Source organism: Poecile atricapillus, chromosome 2 (assembly GCF_030490865.1).
Source record: "Poecile atricapillus isolate bPoeAtr1 chromosome 2, bPoeAtr1.hap1, whole genome shotgun sequence".
NCBI classification, from domain to species: Eukaryota; Metazoa; Chordata; class Aves; order Passeriformes; family Paridae; genus Poecile; species Poecile atricapillus.
The window spans coordinates 45161461-45184196 of NC_081250.1; the positions used below are offsets into that span (position 1 = coordinate 45161461).

The 22736-nt window shown below is 41.0% G+C and overlaps 1 protein-coding gene across 2 annotated transcripts in view; it reads right to left on the reverse strand.

Moving 5' to 3' along the window:
- TRAK1 (trafficking kinesin protein 1) overlaps positions 1-21818 on the reverse strand; it is a 123071-nt gene extending 101253 nt beyond the window's left edge. Inside the window, exon 1 of one of the 2 annotated variants that reach the window (XM_058830246.1) lies at positions 21604-21818. Coding sequence is in view for 1 of the 2 variants with exons in the window: in XM_058830245.1 (XP_058686228.1) it covers positions 9808-9818 (11 nt within the window). In the remaining variant the exon portion in view is untranslated. Of the gene's footprint in view, positions 1-9807; positions 9832-21603 lie in introns of those variants that run through there. The other variant, XM_058830245.1, reaches the window with a different exon arrangement.
- Between the last annotated feature and the right edge of the window lie 918 nt (positions 21819-22736).

The following is a 22736-nucleotide window of genomic DNA, read 5'->3' on the forward strand; positions in this document are numbered from 1 at the left end:
AGTCCATGTAATTACCATCTCCCATCTGTCCTGCCCATGTATCTTCAGCAGCAGGAACATTTGCTGACATTATAATCAAGAATGAACTGGCAGTAAAATTATTTATCCTCTGCCAGACTGTGCCACTATTAAATATCGAGGGACATAAATTAGGATTTAACTCTAGTTGACTGGCAACTAAATCTCATATAGATATAGACAGATGTAGGCTATTTACACACATATTTTTATGAGGTTACCTTGCTGACACAATGCAACCTTCAAAGCCTCAATACATTAACCATGTGTCTCCTGCCCACCCATAAAACACTGTGTCAACATAATAGCACCAATCCAGCACTGCATGACCTATACCATCCAGCTACTTACAGTGCACATCCTCAAGACTGTCTGCTTTGTGATAGTACAGCAAAGTTATTTCAAGTAATTTAAATCTACAGTCTGGCACATTTATTCTTTGATAGTCCATCTGCTATGGGAAAAAAACACCCCAAACAAAAAAAACCCCACCTTTATAGTAAGCCTGCAAAGTACAAAAAAATATTGATTTCCTTTACCTACAATGTATTTCAATTCAATGTTTCCAAATTATTTTATTACTAATATAACTTTCACTACCATCTTAGCTTGGTGGTAAGGAATGAAAATATCATTGTCTTTAAAAAAAAATCAAGAGAGATTGAAGGAAGGAGTCACTTGCCTGTGGTAATAACGAGTGCTGTTTTACTAATGCAAGGTAATAAAAGTTTATCCTTTGTAGTAACTGGTATTGAGCCCAGTGAGTGTTAAGATTCAAATTGAAATAATGAACCAAGAAAGTTTACAGAGAAAACTATGGATCATTTTTCTGGTGAAGGATATCCCCTACACTGCCCTTTCATACCCACACAAGCAAGTATGTGTTCAGTCCAAAATCCTCCCCCTACAGCTTCTCTGAAAACACTTTATGTAGGCAGGATAAATTATTACTCAGAACTAGAACATTTGGAATGTGTCTCAGCTTTTAAGATACCCAGATACAGTCAGTAGAGAGCAGATTATTCCCCGAGCAAGTAGGCAGAGTTGTAGACTATCTTAATATTAAAACTATAAAATAATTAATATGGCTACTATAAGAAAGCTGTAAACCAAATACAAAGTTCAGAATTTATATAAAAACATTTAAGCTAAATACAGACAAAGTTCAGAATTTAGACAGATTTAAGACCTTGCAAAAATAGGCTTGAGGAACACAGGAACTCTCCGCTTTCTTCCTCACCTAATGCACATTTGTGGTCTAGTATCAAAGTCAGTTAAAAGCAACACAACCTCAGAAATAAGACCAAAACAAAAGCAGCATTTTCCCCAAATACTCCTCTTCTGTCCTGGCAGTCCCACACCCTGAAAAACAAAAACCAAAGCAACCACTATCCTCACTCCCATCCACCAAACACACAACTGAAGAAAAACACACAGGCCTTTTACCAATCTGCACCATACAGACAGAAAAAAAAACTGTGGGCAGAAGTAGAAAGCAAAAGATCCTTCCCTGCCTCAGTTTTGAATAGTATTCCTATGGCAGTACCCAACTCACCTCAGTCAGTAAATTACACAAAAATGTCAACCAGCTGAATTCACCTGTTCAGATAACCAGCAGGGAAGGTTTTACTGAGGATTAAAACAAACCAAAGACACCCTGAGGTCTTCTCCCTGCTTCTTTCCTTCTCTACACACCCACACTACACCAGACACTTGTAGCTGCAAGTGTGTCTCCATGGGATGTATCAAGTAAACAAGTGGCTTCCAGTTTGAACTGACTACCGTGGGTCACCCTTCTTATTTAAAGATGGAAAGAACAGGTTCTTCCTTACTCTGGAGTGTGCAAATTTTCTTCCTTTGAACTACATCACACAATTCTTGCCTAGGTTTTACAACATATACTAGTGTGAACAAAGCAGGAAGTTCCCATTTAAAAGGAACCTTACCATTCAATGTTAGCATGAAAGGGCAGAGTAGAAGACAAGCAGTAATGCTTACACAGGGTATCTTCATGAAAATGGCTCTTGTGGAAAAGAGGAATTCTTAGAGAGTTCAGCATTTGACAGACTTACACAGGAGCCCATGCCAGGCACCTGCAGGGACTGGCTGAGGAGCAGAGATCAGAGCCAGGTACAGGCAGCCTGCAGTAAGAGGCAGCAGCTGCAGAGGGCTGCATCAAACATTCAGTACATCTGCCCCGATCCACATGGGAGCCTCATTTTCCAGATGGCAAACAGGTATGAAAGACTGTTTTTTTTCTGAAATCAGTTTAAAGAAAGGCAGACAGCACAAACTGAATAGACTGTCAGCTGGTTTGAAAGAAGAAGTCACTTGGTGTCATCATGATTATGTTAAAAGGCCCCAAGACAGTGTCAGGGGGTTCCCAGTAGAAAAGCAGACAGTGTGCATATGCTGTCCCTCCGTCAGGCCCAAACTCCTCCTGCCTCCAAATCAATTATTAAATACTGGCTGTAACTATTAAAATCAAAATGTTTCAAAATAGACATTAGAATAAAAGCAAATATAAGAATTCAGTATTTACATTTTCACCCACAATTCTACAAAAAAATTACGTGTGCTTTAGGGGGTAGATAACTTAAGTGAGAATTTAGCTGCTACTTTTATCTTAACATTAGTGAAGACAATTTCAACAAACTTCTGTATGCCTCTAAGCAGCCTAACCTTTGTTCAGCCTGCATGTGCCAATCCAAAACACTAAACTGATCTCTTTATTTTTCAAATGTCACCACTTAACCATCAGTTTTGTTAAGTTTATGTAGCAGTAAAGTAAACCAAAGGTCCAATTCTGCCCTCAGTTACAATCTAGTAAATCCATTAAATATAGCTGTGACATTTTGTATTTACACAACAGTAGTAGTGCAGTAGAGCAGAATATAGAACTGAAAGTTACCTACTAAAAGACAAATTAAATTAATACTGCTTAAGTTTAATTTTTTTGCTTGGTTGGGAGCTGTAAACACAAAGTCTTCACCAAGGAAAGTATCCTTATCAGTGGGACAAGCTAAGCTAAATTACTTATACTCCAACAACCCCATCTAACCACACATATCCACAGAACATCTAACTTCTCCATTTGACAGCCCAGTGTTGTATTCAGATATGGCACCATTTAATTATGAACTGGATTGCTACAAGAGAATAGGACAGTTAACTTACTGCTGTTTAATGAGCACGCTCTTGTTAGTTGTGAATACATTCACTGTACTCATTAAATCAGGAGGCACTGGAGTTCTGAATACATCATTAAAAGGATCCAGGAATGCTGCTGCTTTGTTCAGCATGACTACATGCTCTGCTTGACAGTTGGAAAATGAGCAAGAAATGTAAGCCCCTTCCTGTTAGGCCAGCAGATCTAATTTTAAACTAGGACAAGGGAGAGAGAGTGGGAGATCTGCTTCTTCAGAACTTCACTCATTTTAGAACAGATTTCTCTTCCTACTGCTTACTTGAAGCAGAAACATACTCAGTACTGTAAGACTGCAATAAAAAGGAAATGTCAAGCTTGTGGAAGGGAAGGCTATTAAAAAAAAAAAATTAGTAAACAAACAAATCTACCATCCATTTTCAATACACCCAAGGAGTATGCATTAATCTATCAACATGTCAATTAGCAAAATGAGCCTTCATAAAGTGAATACACATATACCTCTAACATAGTAGTTTCCACACTATTTACATTATACTGATTAAGGATAAAGAAGTAAAACTGACTAGTAGGCTCCTGTACATTCTCACAGAGGAGACTTGGAACATATGTTCAGTGAGAGGATGGGTTTTGCTCCACCTACCCACAAAGATACACACCCACATGAGAGACCTATATGTGTAAGGCAATCTAGAGCTACAGAGAAATTAAAATATAACTGTCAATTGTTCAGCTCAAACCCATTGCATGGAAGCCTTTCTATCAAAAGAGGTTATGTGAACCAACATCACTGACGGCATCACTGGAGCTAAGTGATTGCAGGGCATCCTGGAAGTTAAGATTTAACAAGTCCAACTGCTTCCTCTAAGCACATCCTTTGAAGAGGAAAACACATTTTCTGCAATGTGTTTATAACAAATCTTCCTTATCTCCTCCCACCTCATGTACAGAGAAGTGAACAGGCTGCTAATGTTCAGAACTGGGGGAAGAGGGGGAAGCTGACCCAAGCTTAATACTCTCAGTGCAAGACTGTGCAAGACTCAGCCACTTTAATCCAAGCAATTATTTTCCAGTTAGCAAGCAGTTGACACTGTAAGAAGCTATATCAATGCTCAATTCTTGTCCAACAAGGGCTACCACCTATGAAGGCAAGCTTAATACCACAAGCACATTTAGCTCAATCTCCTTCTATCATGCAGATGTGATAGTTCACCTCTTACCTGAGAAAAACATGTTCTAACCAGTCATGTTAACACATCAGGACTTTGCTTGCCCCAGGCCTCAAAACAAGCCTCTGGAGTTCATCAAGATCCCAATTTTCCCACTTTTACCAACAAAATAATCTTCAGGGAAAAAATCCTTCTGCTTAAGTAGTCAGGCTTAATGCAACATGCCATGACTAATCCTCTTAAATTTTCTCTTGGTCCCACACTGTAATCTCAGTAACACAGGAGAAACTGTTCTTTTCATAGGAGCTAAGTGACTGTGTGGACTGTCACAATCTCACTCAAATAGCAAGCGATTATTCACCGCTATCAACTTGAGTTATCAACACACAAGTTTCAGCACACAGTCCTGCTTACTTGGGCTGCAGCCACAGAGCAGTACTCTCAAATGACCAGGTATAAGCTGCAGAACAACACTCACCCAAATCAACCACCACAGACTTCTGGGGTCACACCTCATTGCTCCCCACGGTGCAGTACACAGATGCACTTTGCTCTTTCAGACCATATTGTGGAAACACCCTGAAGAACCACCTGGCTCTCCAGTGGTTTAAAATAGCACCCTCAGCAGAAGGCAGAAGGATTAACAGTTTGGGGATAGGGAAATCAAAAGGAGAAATTACATTCAGACTAGATCTAGAGACATATCCCTTATCAGCAATATGCACCTACAAGTGCATCAGAGCATTTGATTAAAATCCCAGTTCACTGACTTAAGAATGAAGAAAACAAAAAACAAACTTTAGGTCACCCACACTGTTTCCTTGGTGTCAGATAAAAAAATGCAGAGAATGAGTACTCACATTTTCTCATTAATGGTATAGTCTGTTCTTCTAACATCCAGCAAGAAACATGCACAAAGAAAATGCATGTAAAAGAGCCTCAATAAGAACTCATGTTAGATTGCTTGATTTGGGTCCTTTTCTCCTTAACCATACTAAAAAGCTCTGTATGAGAAAACTGCCTCATAGAGTTGTTCAGAAGCTGAGAGATGGACACATAGAAACTCATAAATAATAAATTTCTTAAGTGTTGCATTTTCTTCCCTTTGTGCTTAACACAGGGCAGCTCATGCACCATCTCAGCTGGTTTAATTCAAAAAACACCACATACTTTGATGACTGAAAGGATGATGTACAGGGAATTGTTTAAACATTTGTCGTTCTGCTTAGCAACAACACACTTCCATGGCTAAAAAACCTGTAACACATGAGATATAGAGACATACTTGTTACCTATTATAAATAGTTTGCATTCTTCAGCCCCTTATATACATTTGATCTGCCATTAAGACTTGCATCTTCCTGGCAGATACCTCCCTTCTGCATTTTGTACAACACAGAGCATGTAAGAACTCCACAGAGCAGCTTGTGATTTATATTTTGAGGGTATTTAAACAGGTGAAGTTATTTCCAGAGAGAAAATAAATTACACCTTCAAAACAAGACACACACTTATGACAACAAAAAGAAAAACCGTGCTTTTCTTCATGCTATATGCTGTATCACCATAACATAATAAGGAATACTTCTGTTCAAAGACTTTAATATCATTATTAATAATTCTTTGCTCAGTGTTTATTACATCTTCTCTTGTGTCTCATCACCATCATTCAATATCTTTGCAGGTACAGCTTTGCATTATACACATGCACAAAAAGTAATCCAACAAGGGTCCTGTCTAAATGGCAGTGGTAAGGAAAAGAGAAAAAAAATACTTGAATGGCAAAACACGTGCACTTCCAAGCTTGAGTTCTGGCTAGATCCTCAAGTCCTCCTTTTCAAGTAAGGCACTTGAATTTACTCTCATATGAACACAATTTTTGTTCTTGTTTCAAATACTTCAAACTGTTTTTTAATACATTCAAGTTAACATAAATATCTTGTCCAGCTACATAGGGGGAAAAAAAAATTAAAAATCCGTTGAATGGGAAAACATTTTGTCAGAATTTCTTTTTCCATGTATTCCACTGTACCATATGTGGGGGCTGGAACAGAGCCTAAGAACATCTGCCATAGACTTTAAAACCCCTAATAATAGCACAGCTGGTGTCCTCACCCTAATGATCTCAGCACAGACTCATGTGGCCACTCCTGACTCTGCCCCCCAATCCAGGCAAAGCAAAGAAACCCTCAAGGGTTGGACACGTTCATTCATTCTAAACTCAATTTGCATTTTGCTAAAGAACCAACACAGAAAGCAAGCTGAAATCTTTACATTTCAAGCCTTTCAATAGTCACTGTTTCCATAGATTTCCCCACACTCCCTTCATTGAACTCCAGTTTAGCATTAGTCCAATAAAATAAAGATCCTCAACAAAATAACTGCAAATATCAGGGATCCAGAGTTAGAAACCTAAAATGTTAAACTGCATTTAGCTGTATTACAGAGGTTATTTTTGCCTTTTTTTCTTCCACTATACTCATGGACCATCTTCATTCCTGTCCATTTAGTTTACTTAAAAATGAATGTTTCCACCAGCTTGCTTTTAAACATGTTCAAAAGTACTGGTTTATCGAAGAGAAAACCCATATTCCAAAGGATGAAAAAAAGAAAACAGTAGAGCACAGAATTCAGAATATGAAACTATGTTTAAGCTCACACAGAGTCAGCGTTGGGCTCCCACAGGTATTTATCATCCAGATGTTTTAGTAAAACGTCTGTGATTTTCCATGCCCAAAGGATGCAACTCTGTGAAGATGGGAACAAAGAAAGCAATATTTGGGTGGGTGTTTCTGAGACTTCCATTCCTTTCAGTCCATGCTCTGCCCCCTTTATTCTTTCATCTATAAAAAAATGTAGGTAGGTTCCAGCAGTCAATGGGCATGAGTTCAGTTTAACATAAGGAGTGCAGGTGGACCCGTGAAAGGCACATTTAGTCACCAGCAAAGCACGAAGAGGTGGCTACTTTAGCAAATTGCTATATCCACAGTAACAACAGACAGAATACTGAACTCCAGATTCCAAGAACAACCCATTTAATCCGACTACTTTAAAATGCCAATGTGACACTAATATCCTCTCTAGAAGATGTTTTCTATCCTGTTTCTCATGAGGGAGAGAGGGGAGAAAAATCCCAAAAGCAGAGAAAGGCAACACTTTGTAAATTCCCACACTGTCCAACAATATTGGCTCTCTCAAAAGAACAGACATTTAGCAGATAATCGTTCTTAATTTGTACCACATCACTGAACAACAAAGGAAAAGAGAAAATACAGAGCAAGTTACTTATTAGTTTTATAAAAAAGCACAAAAGTCTGAGAAAGGACAAAACACTAGACCAGCATAACTACAGCAATCAATTTGGCTGTGAGAAACATTTACAGTCATGCATCAGTTATATGCTTTACTCCATCTACTACCCTCTACCTGATCTGTAACTCCTCTTAGAGATATTAAGATAAAGACACATTCTAGGTAGCATTTTTAAAACAAGATCATAATTGAGCAATAAACTACACATATGCTCTTACTTCTGACTTGACTGTGAAAAAATGTGTATTTTAAGGAACTAGGCGAATTGTCCCACCTCTTCAAAGTCTAAACGTCAGCAAAAACTACATCAATGGAGAAACAAAAACCTGCAGCACAGGAGTATCTATGGAAAGAAAAAATACAGCCTCAAACAGCATCAGTTTGGCCATAAATTCTTAATTCCAACAACTATACAACATATACATATACATACATATACATATATACAACACATAAAACAGAAGGCAGTATTTATGTGGTTATGCTGTAGACTTCTGACTGCAAAGAAAAACCTCCTTCAATTTTATCCTATACTCCAATTGGGGAGCTTACTGTGCAATGGCAGCAACAGCTGTATCGCAAGTGTTGACTGTGGCCATAGCAAATATATGAGCTGGCACCAGTAATGAATTACACTGCTTTTTAAAAATAAATTTGACATCAGACACATTAAAGAAGTCTACTGTTGCTGTGCTGTCGCTGGTGTAACAGATACAGTAGACACATATAAGACACACGATGTCCTTCAACTTGGCAGAAAGGGCCACTGTTCACAATAAAAGCATAATCTCTCAGAGGCAAAACAATTTGCAGAACTAACAAAGTTCTCCTGTGTAAGCCATCCCAAACTGCTGGTTTGGAGCAGGTACATACCTACTGCTGTCTCCAGATTTTGGCTCCTCACTTGATACAAGCCAAATTTTTTCACGCCCTTACTTCTGGTGGTATATGCTGTAGCTACAAGTCTTCTGTGACAGAAAGCAGGTACAGACAAGGAGTCTTTATAAGTGGGTTATTACTTCCACACTTCAAAGAGACTGACCCTGCCCTGCCTATTGCAGCCAATACAATTATATCTGCATAAGGTTTCCAGGTGCTCAGCCTTGCTTTACTCATAAGATCAGGCTACTGATAAGGAAAAAGCCAGGAATCATAACTTGCATGCTTTCTAGCCCATCTGCATGCTATGTCCTTCCTCTCAGTAACTTGTAATTTTCCCAGAACACAGTTTTCTCTTCCTGAGTATTTCAACACGTGCCTTTATTAAGCAGCTGTCCTGACGGAACTTGTATTTTTCTATTCAGGAAGCTACAGGCTGGGGTGCAAGACAAATAAGTCTGTCATAGGACAAAGACCAACACAATGCAAACATTGTATAATTGCAAAGTGCAGTCATTGATAGACATAGTTACGACAACCTGTAATAATTCCTGCCTGGCCTGATTCCCATCTCTCTGGAAATATGTCTCTGACAGTAATGCTGCACACAGTCTGCCCAAAATCAGGGGTGCCTGGTGGAGCTGTTCTAACATGATAAACTCATCACAAAGCTCACAAATAACATCAGATCGCAGTGCAGTTATGAAGCAGACCAGAGGCCTTCCAAGCCACAACTAAACTTGATTAATGAGACAGATCCCTACTTTAAACAGCTTTAATATTCAGAATTACAGTTTGATTCACACCAGCTATCATTTTATATAAAGAGGTGACAGGTTCCAGTGAAAGTGACTTGGCAAAATGTAGCTCAAAGAGTAACAAGCTCTTAAAGTGCACACCATGCAATAATTACCTATATCACTATGTCTGAATCTTGTGCCAGTTGCTATCCCCATCTTGAATAAGTATCAATAAAAAAGAGTTAACAGAAGCAAATAGCATGCTCACATTACTGCAACTTTGTCCTGATTTGAACATGGTCTGCATACAAGAAGCAAAACCTGGACAAAAAACCCAAGGCAGCATCACTATGCTCAGCTGCATTTACCAGCACTGAGCTGAGACAGGCTGAGAGACTAAATTGCCCTCCTGTTTAAAACACTTCCCATCAAACTCCTCCACTTGCAAACCCACCCTTCCAGATACAAATGTTAACTAAGTCAAATACAGTGTTGCCAAGAAATACATTTGTTCCTTTCCTACCTTCTTCTCATTTAAGCCGCACATGTGCTTTACCATGAAGTATTACACCCCAGGGCTCAATAAAAAAGTGGAAGCATCAGTGCTTAAGTACAGCCTCTTGCAAGTGCAAAAGACAGTTATTTCATGTTCTGATTTGCTTAGTGGTCATTTGGAAGTATGCAACTAGGAAAGCTCCAAATAGAGTAAAACAAACATACACTGGGTGTAGCTGACGTCAGCAGAGATCTCTTAACCTGAAGGTCATATTGTCAACACTACAAATGTGGAAGCAGCTGCTGACATTTTGACATAGTCCCTAAACTGCAGCATGCAAGATCCAGGAGACTGCAATTCAGAGACACATTTGAGGTGTCCAAGATTGCAGACTCCATCAAGGATTCCACTCTTACCACCACAGCTGATATACTGTATGTACTACCTATACTTAGCCAGGTCACCCTACTGTATCTCATACAGGGCTTCTTTGTTTTGTTTTTAACTAAAAAGCAAGAAGCCCAGAGGTCAATATAGACTTCCAAGACAAAATATTGGCCATTTAGACCAAACATCATGTCCTGTCATGTAATAGATCCTTCCAAATTCCATTCCCTCGCCCTCAAAACACACCCACCCACTCAATAGTAGTCCTTTCTCCTTCTCCACATTTTTTCACTTCAGGCAGGGTAAGAGGGATCTTCGAACAGAACAAAACAAGTAACAACCTGTTTAACCCTTGTGACTCAAGTCTGGGTTTCGCACTACAGAGCGTAAGTGGCAAACTATGCTGAATCTACCCTCATTTTGTTGTCTTCTGCAATTATTTCCCAAAGAGTAAAGATAACCCTCAAGACACAAAAAGCAACCAACCAACCAACCAACCCCTTTAAAACCAATAATTCACATCTTCATGACCTGGACTTTACTCAAGGAATCATTCCTGAGATACAGGGCCATATTCTGTTTCTAATAATTGACAGGCATTTACATGTGTAAATATCCCAGTTTCTAACTTCTATTAAAATCTATTCTCCAAAATGTTACTTAATCCACTTCTTCAGAAATGCTTTTTTTTAAAGTCAGTTTTAGCAGGCACTTCATGAAGGTTTTACTAGACAGGCAATACAGTTAGGTAGCACAACTTCTTTTGGTCACCACAAAAACTTCTTGGTATCTTTTGTGAAAAGATGGAAAAGAAACTTATAAAATAGTTATCTGGGTTTCAGCTTTCTTTTAAAAGCTAAATCTTAAATAAGAATTTATATGCAAAGGAAAAAAAGAAAAGGCTTGTGAATTTCTCTGTAGGAGCTCTTTTAAATAAGGAGAAAAAGGAAACTCTGTGACAACTGACATACAAAACAAAGCCAGAGAAAAAGTATGGCCAAAAAAAGAAAAAACAAGAAACAAACAAAAACAGGGAGAAAAAGTAGATTAGCCAAAATGTCAGAATGCATAAAAGATGCTTGCAAATGTCTTCCCTCCCTTAAAGAAAAACTACGCCTTAATATTCTGAGATCCCAAATTCCTTTCATTTCTTTGGTGGTAATGGACTATAGCAGGGAACAATGAAGTGCCCAAAGCAGTCCCTCCCAAAATCCATTCTTCAGCTTCACATATACTCAGTTCCCAGCTGGCACACTGCTGGATTACAGGACTTCTATCACAAACAACAGGTTCCAGTTAGATATCAGGGCAATCAGGAACAACTAGTTCCCACTCAGAAGAGTAATTATCTGTTGTAGGATTTACATCAGAGCCATAACAGGCTGAAGCTCTGTTCATACTTTCCCAATATCTGAAGTTGGAAATAAGTGTTTTATAGCTGTTCAGTCTAAAGATTCATTAAATTAAAAAAAAAAAACAAAAAAAACCACCCAAAAAACTTTTATTGCCCACATAACTCCTTGCTTACCTTTTCCCGGGAGAGATCTGAGGAACAAAGAACAAAGTTTTACATCTGCTATAGCAAGTCATGTTAACTGATCATTTTCCTGACTATGCAGCCCCTCCTATTTCCTCTTACTCATTTCTCCCACCGCAATATTATATCATGTTTTATCTTCAAGTTATTCCTGCTGGTCATAGGATCAAAACAATAGGCTTGCTCCTAGGTGCATTTAGGAATTTCCTCTAAGCCTTCTTGACAAACTAATTAGTGCTAATTTAACAGATAAGAGAGACAGGACAGGCTAGTCAATCCTCCCAGTGCAAATCTGCTAACCAAGACTACTAAAATGATGTTGGTGGCTTTCTTTTATTAAAAAAGAAAACAAACAAAAAAATCCAAAACAAAAATACCCAAACAAACCACAAAACAAACACTCCCACATAACTAACAAATCATTCCATTTTGATGGCATTAACTCTTACTCTTAAAAAGACCTACATAACTTAATTAACTCTCATTTTTAAAGAGACCTATATAACATAATGCCCACAGGTTGAATACAAGGAGTGGTATTATACACCTAAAGCAAACTAAACACTAACTGCACATTCCTTCATGTTGCCTTTCTGCCATCTCCACCATTCATCTAATTCCCTAAGAAAGACAAGCTAGCAATAAAACTAAAACTAAGGAAATCTAACCAAATTTTCAAGCCATGTTTTTCCATTTCCCTCCCTGGCTTATTTCCTAGGGGCTAACAGTCAGTAGGAAATATGTGTGAACGAAGGGGTACAACACACAGCTGGTAGGACAAGGCAGGACCGATCCTAGCAGAGCTGGCAAACTGTGAGCCCAGGCTAATCTGGTTACAGAAACACAGCCTTCAGGCACCTCTAGTTAATATTAGTGTAGGCTGTCCTGAAAGCATGCTGTCACCCTACTGCACACTTACCCTGGAGCCACATATCCCTATTGCTCCTTTTTCCTGACAGAGGCATCAGTGCTTCTACCACTCCACATCAATGTGATCAGGAATGCAACCTGGTTGGAAAGGCTAAGCCAAGGGGATGGGGGTGTCAAACCACTCAGGCACTGGGCTGCCTTCAGCTGTGTGGGTTTTCAAATACTGGTGTTGCAATGCATCTTTTCAAGCTTCATTGCCATGAGAATAGCAATCCCTGGTGGGACTCAAAACCATCAGTGCACTAACTGCTGGGTGTGCTTAATCATGACACCACAGGGCTGAGGGACACCACTAGGTGAATGCCCAGAGAAAGAATTTACAGATCCTACACAAGTGTCAATCAACCCAAGACTTTACAGCAAAAAAAGATGATGTTTGGTTGCCCAGATGAATCCCACAGCCATGCAAAACTGATGCTGACAAGCTGACTGGCAACAGAAGAGCCAAGAAACATCTTCCTTGTTGAATTCATACCTACTGGAAGAGCAGCTCTTAATCTTAAATCTGCTAGATTTACAAATCAAAAAAATAATCCATTATTAGCTAGTAGAAAAGAAGAAAGGTCAACTTCAATCCCAAGTTTTTTTAAAATGAAAAAATTAACTGTGATGAACAATAAGGGCTATTTAAAAGCACAGCTTTGTCTACCTGAACTGAAACCTCTGTCTAAAGACCAGTTGACAAGTCATGTGAATTTTTTTTAAAGAAGCATGAGCTTTAACAATTATAAGAAATTGATTTCAGTTCTTAATTCTTACTGTAAATATTCACAAAGATCAACATAATGCATTTCACACTACTTTTTGATAAAAACCCCAGAACATTTATAGTCACACTTCATGGCTATATTTTGGGTTGAAAGGGACCTTAAAGGTTAGCAAGTCCAAACCCCAGCAATGGGTGGGGATGTTTTTCACTAGACCAGGTTGCTCAAAGCCCCATCCAAATGGGCCTTGATCACTTCCAGGAACAGGAAATCCAGAGCTTCTCCGTGTGCATCATTTAAAGTCCTATAATTATGATAAATTTCCTGTTATCAGGTGTATTCAACAACCATTTGGGAGCAAGAATAAGACTCTAAATACTCCTTTAAGAGTGAAATAAGATCATAATAAAATAATGTACACTGTATTTAAGAAATCCATTCTCGTATTCAGTATCTACACTCAACATACAGTGACATCTATCTGCCTTTTCCACCAGGGCTGAGCAGCTCTTCATTACTTAGGTAACCACTGTAAACTGTTAATTCTATGTTTATTGTCTTCAAATTACACTTGGTTATGATCTTCGCCTTTACATACAAACATTTCCAGATTTAATACATTACTCACTCCATAAAAGTTATCTATATTTATATTTTTAAAGACAGTAATACCCCCATGAACAAAACAAAAAAGATTATTGTCCTTTTTTCCAAGTCAAGAATCATATTTCCCCCCTCTCTTTCCTGCTATTCAGTATAATAGTACAGAGGGACATCAATGAGAAAACCTTACAATTTTCTTCCATTATGTGAACATACAGCAGGTGTCCTCTGAAAGCTGATAAACAATACAAAATGGGTGCAGTGTTTACTCTTGGAGGGTGGATGTTAGTAAGTCAGGCTTAAGAAACTGAGACTGACTTACCTTGAACATTCATCAGTGAGCAAAGTGAGATAACTGCATATCTTGGAAGTGCTCTGTTACCAGCCTGTGAAAACCAGGCTCCCATTTCAAACACTGATCTTTTTCATAGCAATATCCCATTGTCAGCTTAACTGCCCACCTATTTTACTAAAATAACTACTGCAAAAGTAGCACCATCTTACTCTGCACAACCCATCTACCAGACATGTGTTTAACTTCTGTAAAAGGCACTCAAATTACTTGAGCAAGTTGTACACTCCTCAGGGAAAGTCTTTTGGGCCACCTGGAATTTTTCTTTTGTAAGAGAATTAGTAATGCACACTATCAACCTTAGTAATGCAGGAAAAAAAAAGTGCAGGTGTAGCACACTTGTCTACTGAGGTTGCTGCCTGTTTCACATACCCTGTCAGGCCCTAAAAAGCTACAGAATGTGCCAATCCCCTGACCCCAAGAGACTGATAGCCTTTAACAGAGATTCACAAGAACTGGATTTAATTCTAGTACTGGCATGACCCCCTGAATTACCTCAAATGTTTTGATCTTGCTGCCCCCCTTCATACATTGCAAAGTAAATAAGACTGATTTTTGTGATTCATGAATGCTGAAACAAACTCGGTTCATTAGAAGTTTGCATTGAGTATTTTGCAGCTCTTGCAATGTTAAAGGGCAGAGTATTTAGGAAAGTTGCATTTGCCTGAGGTACAACAGTTCCTAAACAAAACCACATTTAGTAGATAAAAGCAGTATAAGTGAATGTCATGGAGAAATCAATGTCTTCTGGAGAAAAAAAAAATGGTAGCAAAACATACATCCAATAGTTTGACAGTACACGCCTCTCCGGACTTTGGGACAAAGGACTCAGCCAGATAAACAGAATATTTAACTTTCCTCAGCCTTCTCATTCTAATGGCTTTCGATGTCTTGCAAAACCACAGTTTTTGAGAAAGCCTCTACAGGGTAAAATTCTCATCAGCAAAAACAAGAGTAATCAAAGGTTACAAACATTTCAGACAATCAGACAAAGCTTTTTCAGTTGAGATTGCCTTATATAGGAAACATGTGTCTCTCAGGTCAGTCACAACTCACTGGGGGGTCAGGCCACAAAATGCTCATCTACCACCTGACAACAATATATGGACTTCAGGAAATACAGGCATAAAGGACTGATCTTAATATGGCCTTCATACATGCAGGTTTGCAGAATTCATCACAAGACCAGAGGCTCCAAGAAGGTAATATTTTTGGTTAATCCTGGTCTCCACCCCCTCCATAAATACCTGAAAGTGATCATTACTGCAGTATTACCTGAACACAACAGAAGCCCACAATTACTTTCTGACAGCACTGTCATTTGTGACTACAGCAGAAGATCTATTGCAAAAACACACATTTAAAGAAAGATTGATTTCCACTTCATAAATTTCCACATCAACAGCACTTAGTACCGCCTCAGAAATAGCTACTATGAGCAGACACAGCTGCAGAGAAAAAAATTCTATTTTAAACAGGTTTAAAGGACAGTCTAAGGATTTTGATATTGTTCCAATGCCTTCCAATTCTGCTAATTTTACAGGTTTCACTGTGGCAATAGGTTTTCACGGATTTGAACTGCAAGGTTTCTGCTTACTGCAGAGGAATGTCTGCTGCTCCCCTGTGAAGTATGCAACTGTGCAGTATCTGATAGTGAAATTAGGTTTTCTGGGACAGGCAATGTTGTTAGTAACACAAGCTCCACTTACATAAACATTAGAGGACAGTAAAAGTCTTCATTTCCCATAGCAGACATTGATGAGATTTTTTTAAAAAAATACCCCTCTCTTGAAACAAAACTGCACTTCAGTCCCCCTAGAACACCAAATTGGGGCTGTTGTCAGACCATAATTCATACTGGGTCCTGATTTGCTTGAAATTAGATTCCAATATGACATTACCAGCAGCTGCCCTTAAAAAGATGAAATTTAGTATTTACGTGAACATACAATGCAAAAATGCACTGACTGATTCCAATTTGCAGTAGTCAACTAAGCTCTTCTAAGAGGCACATGTAACTAATTCAGTGTATCCATAGTTTTCATTCTTTCTCTCTAGGCTATAAAAGTTTCCACTGTATGAACATTTTCCTAACCTTTGGTTTCTGTTAAAAAATGGAACAAGTCATCTCAGCATTAAACTTCGTTGAAAACTAATGATGAGCAGTTTTTCTGTGTTCTGTTTGAAGCATGGAATTATTACATAGCAGAGCAGGGGCTTCACACATTTTTTCCCTTAATTGGGAAACTAGATGAGAGGTGATCCCTCCCCTCTAGTTGGCACTGGTGGGGCTGCACCTAGGGTACTGTGTCCAGTTCTGGGTTCTCCACTACAAGAAAAAGATGAACATACTGGAGAAAGGACAGTGACTGGCCACTAAGAGAAAGAAGATCAGGGCATTTCTCCTATGAGGAGAGGCTGAGAGGGCTGTGACTGATAACTGGAGATGAGAAGGTTCAGGGAGATCTCCTCAATGGGTATAAATACCTGCAGGGAGGGAGGACAGAGCCAGGCTCTTTCAGTGGTTCCCAGTGACAGGATCAGAGTGATGGGCACAGACTGAAACATGAGCAGTTCCCTCTGAATATCCAGGAACATTTTTTCCCTTTGAGAGTGACCAGGCACTGATGGAGGTTGCTCAGGGAGGCAATGGAGTCTCCAGCCTTGGAGATATTCAGATACTGTCATGACACAGACCTGTGCCAAGTGCTCTAGGATGACCCTGGTTGAGCAGGCAAGTTCGACCTGATGACCTCCAGAAATCCCTCCCAATCTTAACCACGTGGTGATCCACCAAAGAAGCAACACTTCTACGGAGCTCAGTATTTCTTCCTTATGTTCATACAGGTGCTCAGAGCCAAGAACATGCCATAAGCACAAAAATATGCAGCAAGTTATTGTCAGCCTCAGCATCTCGTCTACCAACACACAACTAGTCTTGGTTATATTAGAGCTTGGAGTGCAGCAGTTTCAAAATCAGATCATATTCACCAGAGACTATCCTCTCCTGACACCAAAGTCCCATCCACTTACTACTATTGCTTCCTTTGCTCCCTGCTAACAGCTGCTCAGCTGCCCAGGACAGTCAATCTGAAAATAAACATTAAAAACATCTCTTGCCTGCATCAAGGACTCAATTCCAAGCACCATAATATGGAAGGGGATAGAAGAGGGAATACACAGCCATGGGAAAATTTGCTCTTCTGGGCAGCAGCATGGTCTAATGTCAAAAAAAGCCAATAATGAAACTTTGCAAGGGCCTTTAAACCAAGCTCTTCCCACATTTCCTTCCTTCTTTCTAATACTCTGCTATTAGTGTATAGCAGAGTTCTGAACTTCTGCTAGACACACAAGCAAAACCAACAGGGCTCTAACATAGTAATCTGTCAGTATCATTACCAAAAAAAACCCAAATGCACACACAAGAAAATATGATAGTTATAGAGCATCAGTCTCATTTGCGTTTTCAGCATCCAATGGAAAACAAGGTTAGACAATCCTAAAGAAGCTGAAAGACAAGGCAAAGAATCAACTCCAGTACAGCCACTCACTGATTTAACTAAAGAAAATCTGCCAACATAATTGAATCTAAGAATTATCTCTGAGCTAATCTGTTTGTGCTATCAATAAGCCTCTTAGCTGGTCAACCATAAGCAGGATGACTATATGGCAGGACTTTCTGCACCGTAATCAATAGGCTCCAATAAAAACAGAAGTACTGATGATTCAAAGTTCAAATAGAGGACAGTTTTAATCAAAGAATAATATCAGTGAACTCCTGAAACTTACTTAGGAAACATCATGCTATTCACTACAAAGTAAAATAAAAGTGATTGTAAACTCACAGCTATCTCAGTCAAACCACAGAGTAAGCAGGAAGGCTTTGAATCAGACACCAACTGGTATCTTGGAAGGCCTGTGTTAACAGGAAGTTCATTCTCAAGATTTTTATCTCCCCAGTAGCACTGATCCCACAACTGAATAGACAAAATTGAGCCCTCCATACAGGTGCAGCATTCCAAGGTGTCAGTGGTACTGCCTGTGGAGTTCTAATGATACATACATGACCAGGGACACATACCTCAACAGCAGAGACACTGCAGACCACACACCAGTTTCACAGTTCCAACCTTACACAGCTTCACACAGTAACAGCTGCCTACAACTGACATGCCATCACTGTCATTTAGTGACTAGAAAGTAGTTCTCCTACTTACTATGACTTTACAATAACTCTGAAATCCACTTGGTGTGCAGTCACTAACCAGAATTTGTTCCTTTTCATAGCCTTTCTGAAGAACACAAGTGACAATCTCACTCCCAGCAGAATCAAGGAACAACATAAGCATCACAGGGGATGATGCCAGTATGCCTTTGGTCATTTTACATGCAATTTAAGCATGTAAACATTCTTCAATGTTGATCTTGGTGACAACACTAAGCTTCTTACAGAGGCAGAACTGGCAGGTACATCTGGAGAAAAGGAATAGCTCAAAAATGAAAACAGAACTAGTTGTAAAAGTCTATCTATCAACAATATTTTTCTGACCAACAGGCAAAAGTACAGCTCCTATTTCCATATTGTGGTTATCATGACTGCCAGTAATACAGACCAGTTCTACCGGTTTGGCTGTTCTTGCATTAATATGGAAGTATTGGGAAATAAGTAGTGTGTGAAGTCAAATGACAGTTTTGTAAGAGTTAAAACAGGGTTATTCAAAGATACAATTAAGTACCCAGTATTGGAGACCTATTAGAGCAGGTACTCATTTTAACTGAGGCAGAGGGAAAGCTCTATGGTTCAACATCTTAAAGAAAGAATACACAATTCTCTGCAAATTAACAAGAAACCACCAACCTTGAGTATCACTTACAACATACAATATCCACACAACCCCAAACAAATTATGTCCTATAAATGCTATTTCTGGTTCTGGCAGTAAGAGCACTAAACCACCCTATCTCTGGAAATCAACTAAATTTTAAAGACTTAGGAAAGAAATGTACTCCAAACAATACTCATACACTGCCTCAATAGCACTCATTCTGAGAATCCTTTCTACAGAGCTATTAAAAAAAAAAAAAAAAAAAAGTATCTTGCATTCAGTTTGCAGTCTATCACAGCAGACAGAATGGAAAGTTTTACCATTTTTCCTTTTCAGTGGCAGTAACAGTAAGAAAAAATAATATTGATCAAGTACACATTTAAAACAAAAGTATTTAACCTGCACTAATTTCTGCAGTACTAATCTCATTATTCTATCCCAAAGCAGATTGGCTAAAGAATAAATAAAATCCTTAGAGCACACTGAAAGATTAGGATCAAATTACTTCTACAAAAGCAGCTGGTAATCTGTTACAGGAGACAGAACGTGTGAAGCAGCAAGGAGCTCAGGCATGCGCTGCAGCAGAGAGGAACAACGGGAGTTCCCATCAGTTCCAGGCAAATCCTTCCAACCTGATCTTGCTCTCTGGTATGTGCAAGTTCGCTTACTCCCACCAGCTCTCACCTGTGTACCACAAACTGTCGGAGTGCCAAGTTAACATCCATTAATATCCATGGCAAAACTTGTGCATCGCATCCTGGTCTTGCCTCATTAGTCAGGACTCTGGATTAAACCTGTCAGATGTTCAGAGACTGCTACATCAGCTGCATATTTCACTGAGATTTTAAGCACCCACATATCAAACATGGGGCACCACATATATAAATGCATGTGCCTAATAACATTAATGCTTCCTTGACATTCTGTTGAGCCCAGTGCTCTAGAACAGGTTCCAGTATGAATTTTTTGTTCCTAACCAAATAAAACCAAATAAAAGATGAACAGATGATTTTGGTCTGGTATGGGATTCTTTTGCACTAGATCCAGAGATCCTACTTCTTTCCACTACTGTCATCCATCATGCAGTTCAATCTACTGACAAGTGGGATCTCATTCATGCAATTGACCGAAACTTTTGTTTTACTTCAACAGAAATTTAAATTCTTTCTATTCTATCTGTTCATACAGCTGTCTGGTCTTTACTCAGTAGTTCACATTAAAAGCTGAATCCCATTAAAAGCTTGCTTTCCATTAGGATTTTTACCATAGCTGTTTTCCTCCCTTGCAATTATGCTCATTGAAAAACAGAAGTAAGCTTAATGGCTTAATATAATTTTCTTATTGTCATCACAGGTTGCTCTGACTCAGTTAAAATAGGTTACAGTGCCTTAGAGAAGGCACAGTACCTGGGCTTGGAGACAACACTCCCTCCTCTCCAGGCTTCTTCTGGTAACTCCAAAAGAACCCTACTAGGACAGGCATGTTTAAACCCAGAGTAATTCCAGCACAGGCAGAAGCCAGTGCACTACAAACAGTACATGGAACTGTGTACACACCAGCAGCAAAACAGGCACATATGGCAAACTGGTCATCATAACTGTTGTTTGGCTTGGTTTTATTTTTTTTTTTAGTTGTTGTTGTTTGCTTTTTTTTTACTGTTGTTTTCCTGATTGCAAAAACCATTACACCCACGACTTAATCTCAGTGGACTGAAAGGTTCAAATAAGGTTACAGATTCCAAGGCAGAAAAAAGTGTCTGCACAGAGACTTCTCCTGAAGTCGGAGAGAGGAAGAACATGAACCCTAGCTCCCACTCTTTAACAGATGTTCCATTTCTTTGGAAATTTCCTAACTCTTCCCTAATTTTACCTGAAAAAAACCTCACCTATAGATGAAGTTTCAAAACACTCAGATGCAAACCAAAAGAGGCACCAAGATCTCAAACTTGATAAAAACCATAATGGAATATTTTAGTAATTTTAAAAAGCAGAATACTGCCAAAAGCTATCCATAATCCTCAACGCTGTAGAAACCGACTCAGAATCTGCAGGTCCCCCTGCGATGGCTAGAAAGCTACTTCTGCATGCAGGGGCCCTAGTATCTGAGAACAGCAGCAGTTTAGCAGTAAATAATGGAGAGTCACAACTCTGCGAGCGATTCTTGACCTTCGGTACGCAATTCCACTCGTGCTTCTTTCCTTTAAGGGGATGGAAGGGACAAAAGAGCACAGGCAGCAGAGCCAGACGCAGCGCCGCCCCCGAGCCAGCCGGCTGTGAAGGTCGAGGGGCCCGAGGAGAAGGAAGAGCGGCTGCACCTTGCTCAGCCCCCGTTCCGCTGCCCGGCGAGCGCTGCAGGCCTCGCCCGCGCACCGCGGCCCCCGCAGGCGCCCCCCGCACCCGCTCTCTCACCTGGGGCCGAGCGGGACCGGCGCGCATCCCCGCCCGCCCCGCACCGTCCCCCCGCGCCCTGCGCCGCACTCACCCCGCTCCGGGCCCCCCGGGCGGCGGGGCGCGGGCGGCGGCGCCCCCGCGGGCCGGGGGAGCCTCGCTGCCGGCGGCGGCCACCTCCGGGCTGCTTCCCCCCTCACGGCTCGCCCCCGGCCCGCGCCGCTGAGAGGCCGCGGCGAGCGGGGCGGGCAGAGCGCAGGGGCTGCAGTGGCCGGCTGGCTGCTGCTGCTTCTCCCTCCTCCTGCCGGCGCCTCATGTGCCCTCCTCCTCCCGGGTCTCTCCTGCCAGACCGCCGCCGCTCCAGCTCCCCGCTCTCCAGCGGCGCCCGGGGACCGCTGCGAACCCCTCCGGCCGGGTGGCAGCACACGTGCGGCAGCTGCCGGGAGCTCTCCGCCGCCGCTGCCGGGCGCCGGGCTCCTGCGGCCGCGCAGCCTCCTCAGGAGGCGGAGCGGCGCGGACACCTCGGGGGCTGCGGCGCCGCCCGCCGCCGGCGGGGCAGCAGGAAGGGGCGGGAGGCACAGAACGCCGCCGGCGGCCACCTCGGCGGCCGCTGGCTCGGTAGTCGCAGCGCTCTCTTTCCCGCCCCCCGGAGGCCATTACCTCATGGCCCAGCCCTGCCGCGGAGGAGGGGCCGAGCGTCGCCCGGCAACCGGCCCCCTGCCGCGGGACGGGCTGGGCCAGCGGGAACAAGGATGTCCGCGGCGGGAGAGGTTTGCCGCCGTGAGGAGCAACCCGAGCGCGGCCGCGGGCAGCGCTGCCGGACACTGCTCCCACAGCTCCCGGGATACGCACAAGAGACCTGGGCTGAGAGGGCAAGAATGATTACAGGATGTATTAAACACCAGAAGATCCTCAAAGGAAAAGATTTGCTATGAATGTCCCATATACAGAGAAAAGTCTCAAGTCCAAGTTCTTTTCCACTCTTTTTGGTGGTGCCCCGCTACAGGACAAGGAGCAGTGACCATAGACACAAGAAGTTTCACTTCAACATGAGGAAGTTCTTTACATTGAGGGTCGCAGAGCACTGGAAGAGGCTGCCTGGGGAGGGTGTGGAGTTGCCCTCTCTGGTGACATTGAAAACCCTTCTGGATGCGTTCCTGTGCAAACTGCTCTGGCTCAGGGTGGGTTGGACATCCAGAGGTCCCTTCCAAACTTATCCTGTGATAA